The sequence below is a fragment of the Hevea brasiliensis genome, chromosome 18, assembly GCF_030052815.1.
Source record: "Hevea brasiliensis isolate MT/VB/25A 57/8 chromosome 18, ASM3005281v1, whole genome shotgun sequence".
Lineage (NCBI taxonomy): Eukaryota > Viridiplantae > Streptophyta > Magnoliopsida > Malpighiales > Euphorbiaceae > Hevea > Hevea brasiliensis.
The window spans coordinates 23,850,212-23,856,483 of record NC_079510.1 but is presented as its reverse complement, the minus strand read 5'-3'; the positions used below and the strand labels follow the sequence as shown (position 1 = coordinate 23,856,483).

The 6,272-nt window shown below is 27.7% G+C and overlaps 1 protein-coding gene across 1 annotated transcript; it reads right to left on the bottom strand.

Moving 5' to 3' along the window:
- Positions 1–388: 388 nt before the first annotated feature.
- On the bottom strand, positions 389–2,872 carry LOC110664061 (NAC domain-containing protein 71). The gene is made up of 4 exons (XM_021823590.2): positions 2,068–2,872; positions 1,346–1,623; positions 918–1,241; positions 389–831 (listed from the first exon to the last, which is right to left on the bottom strand). The coding sequence occupies exons 1-4, from the start codon at positions 2,222–2,224 to the stop codon at positions 550–552; spliced, it is 1,041 nt and encodes a 346-aa protein (XP_021679282.2). The 5' UTR covers positions 2,225–2,872; the 3' UTR covers positions 389–549.
- Positions 2,873–6,272: the final 3,400 nt, after the last annotated feature.

The window sequence follows — 6,272 nt, the reverse complement described above, 5'->3', positions numbered from 1 at the left end:
GAAAGGGTATGTCTAAAGGCAACCTTTCTCAAAAGGACTTGGCTTATGTTATATTTGGTGACCTTCAAATCTGTACAGAATATTGCATTCCAAAGCTCCAAGCACATTTTGATAAGGACAGTGACTGACGATGACTATTGACTCCTGAGGTGCTTGAAACTCAAGCACTCCTGTCTCTACATCATTGCCCACCCCACAACTTCATCGCATTATTTTATAATCTCTGAATTTAAGCAGAATTTGTTCAAGTTTCCGCAGAATTTAAGTTTGACAGAACTTGTGCAGGTTTTTGCAAAATTTTAAGTACTAATACCAGAACATGTGCAGCTTTCCGTAAAATTCAAATTTTTATAGGCATAATTTAAGTAGCATTCAAGAAATGTTCATATACTAGGGGGAAAATATTGACTATGAAGGAAAAACTTACTTTACAAATACAGAATAAAAGTAGTACAAATGGAAATTAGACCAACTCCTGATGCAATCTATAAAAGTGATTGCCATCAGGGGGGCAGCTACAATGATCTCTCCCTTTTTTTTTTTTGGTTTTCAAAAGTGTTTTGCATATCCTAGTGAACTGTTCTGATCATAACCTTCATAAGGCATATCCTCATTTCCACTATAATCCAGGTAGTTTCCATGTCCTGAGTAAGATGACATGCATGCAATGCGACTGAGATCATCAGCTGGTTCAATTTCTCCAGTAAAATTCGAGTATGATGAACTTGATGAGAACTCTCTATGTTCATATGGCTGCCATGGTGTCATTGAGCTTGGATACCCATATTGTGGAAAGTATCCACATGCAGTTTCATGTACTTGTGGGTAATCCTGCAATAAACCAAAAAAAAAGCTATCAATAAATCCCCATTTGCAGCAATCAGTCCATGATCTATCTTTTTTCCCTAGTGTCATACCTTAGAAGAATCAAGAATTAGGTCAGGCGAGACCCAAACACTTGAAGAACTGATATCTATTGAAGGGGGCTCAAATTCAGCCATTGGTGTGAGTTGATATGGAGAAGCAGTAGGGCTTGAAAAACGGCTATCATTATGCAGGTAGATTGCTTGAGAAGAAATGTCACTAGAGACGCTCAAGTGCTCATTGGAGATTCCCGCTGAGGTGAACTCTCCATTGTCTGAGCTGCTCCCAACGGTCTTGGTTTTAGGTTCTCCAAGTGAATCACTTGTCTTGTGCGTTTGCTCATTCTTCTTAACAACACGGCACAGAGCAAAAGCTCCCTACAGAAAAATCACAATAACCACAGATTAACTATATGAACTTGCTTGTAAAAAATGCTATTTTCATGTTCTGAACTGGATATGGAACTCATTTAATAATTCACCTGGAAATTTGATGGTCCTTGAGAAACATTATCACAGAGACGATACTCGTGCATTACCCAATCAGTCCTATCCCCTAAAGGAGCCCGTCCGCAATAGAAAACTAGTGTCTTCCTATATCCAGTCACAGCAGATTGACAAACAACTTTCCTGTCTTTACCAGTAGCTTTCCAGTAGCCAGCTTTAGTAGCCCGATTTGTTCTTGAGCCATTTGGGTACTTACGATCCCTTGGACAGAAGAAAAACCATTCCATGTCTCGTCTCGGAAGGAATGACTTCTCTGCAAATTCACAGCTTGAAATTCAGAAATTTTCAAGTCTCAAAAGTAATGCAAATAATTAACTGTTGCTGAAAATGAAAGAATCCGGTCTAGATGGCTTTTAGATGAAAAAAGTTGCAGCTCCCACTGATAAAAGTATTCATGTAACAGGTGTGGTCCATAAAGAAGATGAAAAAAAGAAAACAATCATAAACAAAACAAACAAAAATGTGCTTTCCAACAAAACCATATTCAGATCATCAACGCAAAAATTGGCTTACAAGAACTCACACTGGCTGAACAATGCAATTCAATAAAGGGTAACCATTCCATTGCAATTCAGCTTACATATAGTGCAAAAGCATCCTAGACCTTTCAATTTAACAGAAATCATACAAAGTTCATAATTCACTGAAATGAACAAATTTCAATTCTTTTAAGTGAAGAAAGATTGGTTAGGGTTACCTGGCAACTCCCATGGATCGAATTTGTACAAATCGACCACAGGAATCACTTCGAGCTCAATATCAAGCCCCTGAACTTTTCTGTGCAGGTAATATCCCACCAATTCCTCATCAGTTGGATGAAACCGAAAACCTGGTGGCAGTGAAGCCCCTCCCATTATCTCTGGTCTACCTAGTTCTCGTTCTAGTTCTTGTTCTCTCTAAGGCTAAAATGTGAAAGAAACAGAACAATAACAGGGGAAACAGAACCAAAACAAAGCTGATAAATGAAGGTTTGTTGCTAAGTACCCAGGCTGTACCTATTAAAGATCTGAAAAATCCAAAAATAGAAGTTTTTGTCTACGCTAGATTTTTTGCCAAGAATCAGGTACAACTTCCACAGACTGCACCCATTGTACAGCATAACCATTTTCCTTAAAACTTGAACTTCTTATGATCAGAATACTTTGCCCCCCACCAACCCCCTCCAAAATTTAGTCACAAATTAAAGACTGAAAAGAAGGAAAGAAAAAAACTTGATTTGAGGCGATACCTAGGAGCCAAGATTATCTATATTATCTAACTCAACAAGAAAAACTTCTAAAACTGAAACCTATTGCAAAACCCAGAAGCTAAAACCATTCAAAATCACTCAAACACTGACAATTTTGAATAGATAGGACTCTTTTGCGGGCTTGAGAGAGAAGATCTTTCAAAATCTCTCAAAGTAATGTGTTGACGAGGAAAGAAGGAGAAAGTTAGTAGAGTAAAAATTAGAGGAGCATAGAGTGTATTATATACACAAAGGATTAGGAGAGGCCAAGAGAACAAAATTTTGCAACGCCAAAAGAGCAGAGATTGCTTGTCCAAAGCATGCCCAAAATTCCACATCTCTGGCCCACTCAAGAAACCTATTTCACACCTAGCAAATAAGCAAATAGCAAATTCCTTTCCGCCAAATTAATTTACGACCGTTGTCAGGAGGGTGCAGTTCCTACTCCAGCTTATGACCTAGCAACTGAAATTGAATCAAAAGTTAATTATGATTTTAATTCGATTGTTTATTACGGTTATTGATTCTTAATTCTTTAATTTTAATTTAATTTAATTTTAATTTAATTATTAAGTTTTAAAATAATTTTATGTAATTATTTTTATAAAAAATTTAAAATAAATTATTAATACATAATATGTTATATAATATATCTTTTAATTATTTTTAATTTATATAATTTTAATTATAATATGTATATAATTTAAAATTAAATATATAATAATATAAGTAAATGATGCAATATATTATTTAATTATTTATTAATTATATAATCTTTAACTAGAAAATATAAATATAATTATGAATTAAATATATATATATATAATATAATAATAAACTTATAATTAAAAATTATAAGATAATTTAATATATTTATAAATTAAATTATTAAGAAATAAGTATAAAAATAAAATATAATATTATGTTGTATTTAGTCTAAAATATATATAATTACACTAAAAATAAATAATATATCTAAAAAAATATAAAAAATATATATGTATAAATTCAATCCTTATTCCAATTTAGTATGTTTTTTGTTCGATTCTTAGTGATAAATCAAAACTAAATTAAAGCATTAAAATAAGTTTAATTCAATATACTTCTTATTGGTACAATTTTTATTAGCTTGATATGATTTTCGATTTAAAACTCCTAAAAATCATGCACAGCCTTATTTGAGAGTGTAACAAACACGACCTTAGCGAAAATTATTTTATTTGAAATCAAACTTAATTAGTGTTTTTAATTTTTAAATTCGTTTTAAATTTGATTAAAAATTATTCAAAACCATTTGAATTTATTTTAAATCTAATTATTATTATCTAAATAACATTCAAATCTATTTATTTTATATATTTTTATTAATAATCTACCTAAATATATTTTTTCATTAGTAATTTATATTTAAAAAATGTAATAACTTTATAAAATATTTAAATTTTATTTATTTAAATTTTATTTATTTTTAATATATATATATAATTATTATTTAATATATAAAATTTAAATTTATCTCAAATTTAATTATATATTACAGTATAACTGAGATGAGTTGATAACAAAAAGTATTCAATATGTTATCAATCCTACTCATTACATTTATTAATTAGGGCTTTTTTTTTTAAAAAAAATTCTTTTTCATTTGAAAATAAGCCGTCTGAAATTTCAGGTTTTAACATATTGGAGATTGTTGTGTAATATGTATAGGTGAAAAGAACCATCTTTGTCAATAATATGCTTGTGATATGGAAGAATCATTATATAATTGACACTTTTACAATAATGACACCTTATTAAGAAATTAGTAAATCTTAAGCGCAATCTTTCTAGAGATTTCCAATAATCCTTGCTTATCCATCCTATGTACTAAGCTAGGGATGTTTGTAGAACATGATGTCATTTTTTATTTAACTAAATGTAAATTATTCACAATAATTAAAAAAAATAAAATGTTATGATTGATATATAATATTTTTATAGAGTAAATTTTATTAATTTATATAAATATTTAATCTTTTAATGATTTTGTTTTTATATTTTATAATTAATTAAATTTAAAGTTTTTATTTTTTCTAATTGAAGTTTATTTATTTTATATAATAATTGGTGAAAATTGAAGAGAAGTCTAATTTGGACAGAAAATCTCCCTCTAGCCATGAGATTCACATAGTTAATTGTGAGATTGAAGAGTTCATATGGCTTCTTGTGGGATGATTATAGGGCATATTGCCAGGTATGAAATTACTTCTTACATGCTGACCATGAGATAGTCTTTGAAGGGGAAGATATGATGCGTTTTAATCTCAATTTTTTCCATAACAATAATACCATACTCTTCATTGTATTACTTGTATGATTTTATACGCTTACGGACGCATATCAATGATGTAATCTAAAAATTAATTTTTTATTTATAACAAAATATTTATTATATTCTAAATTGCATATCGGAACACATCTCATATTTCATCTCTAACATTGGAGTCATGTTCTCTTCGTTATTGAGATCTTGTTTTCTTTCCCTTAACAGCAATTTTTAAATAGATTTTTTGATAATTTAAAATATAACATGAATTATTGATTTCTTTTAGTTAAAAATTTTAAATATTTAGATATAGTTAATAATTTTATATTATAGAGTCTAATAATGTGACTTATTTCTCCATTAACATATAGTGATTTAAGCTATTCTATGGGCAGAGACAGACATAGGATTAAACATAAAGGGTGCTAAAATTTAAATATTTATATAATCATCATAATTAATAAAAATTTATAAATTGTTCTTTTTTTATAAATTATATTTCTTATTAATTTTAAATAATTAAAAAAAAAAACTTAGCAAAGAAAGTTCATACTAAACTAAGTCAAGAAATCCACCTAATACAATCAACCTAAAATCTAAAATGTCAAGTAATATAAAGACATCAAAATATAAAATAGTACATGAAAATTTTGAAAGCTCCCTGCAAAATATAGAACTACCATGTAAGAAAATTGCTATCCAAACTAAACTGACAAACTTTTAGCCAATTCTTAGTATTAGATAACTTGGCATGAAACATTTCTTGGCAATTTACCCTACAGTCATATGTAAAATATAAAAAAGAGAGTGTATTGCTCTTTTAAGTTACGAAAATAATTTATGAGTAAATATATAATAAATTTGATTTAGATTTTGAAAGCTAAAAAATTAATATGCAATAAAAAAAATAAATTTAAATTTTAACAGTTTGAGTGTTTAAAGATATTTTAAACTAATTAATGTTTTAAAATAATAATCTATAATTATTTTAATAAATAATACCTAAAAATTTTGACTTCATAGAAATAAAATAAAAGGTGACAATTTTTTATGCCACAAAAAATTAATTTTTTTTCTCTAATATTAGAATAAATTTTCATAACTGATGATAAAATTCATTTTAAATATTAAATTTGAGAAAATTATTATTCTAAAATTTGAGGAGAAATTTTGAGAAATAAATTACTAAATTTAATCACTAAAATAAGAATTTTAATAATTTAAATAAATATAAAAATATTAAAGCTTTATATTTATTTTTTTAATAAAGTCCATAAGCCCATATATATATATATATATATATATATATATATATATATATATATATATATATATATATATATATATATATTTACTGTAAAAAAAG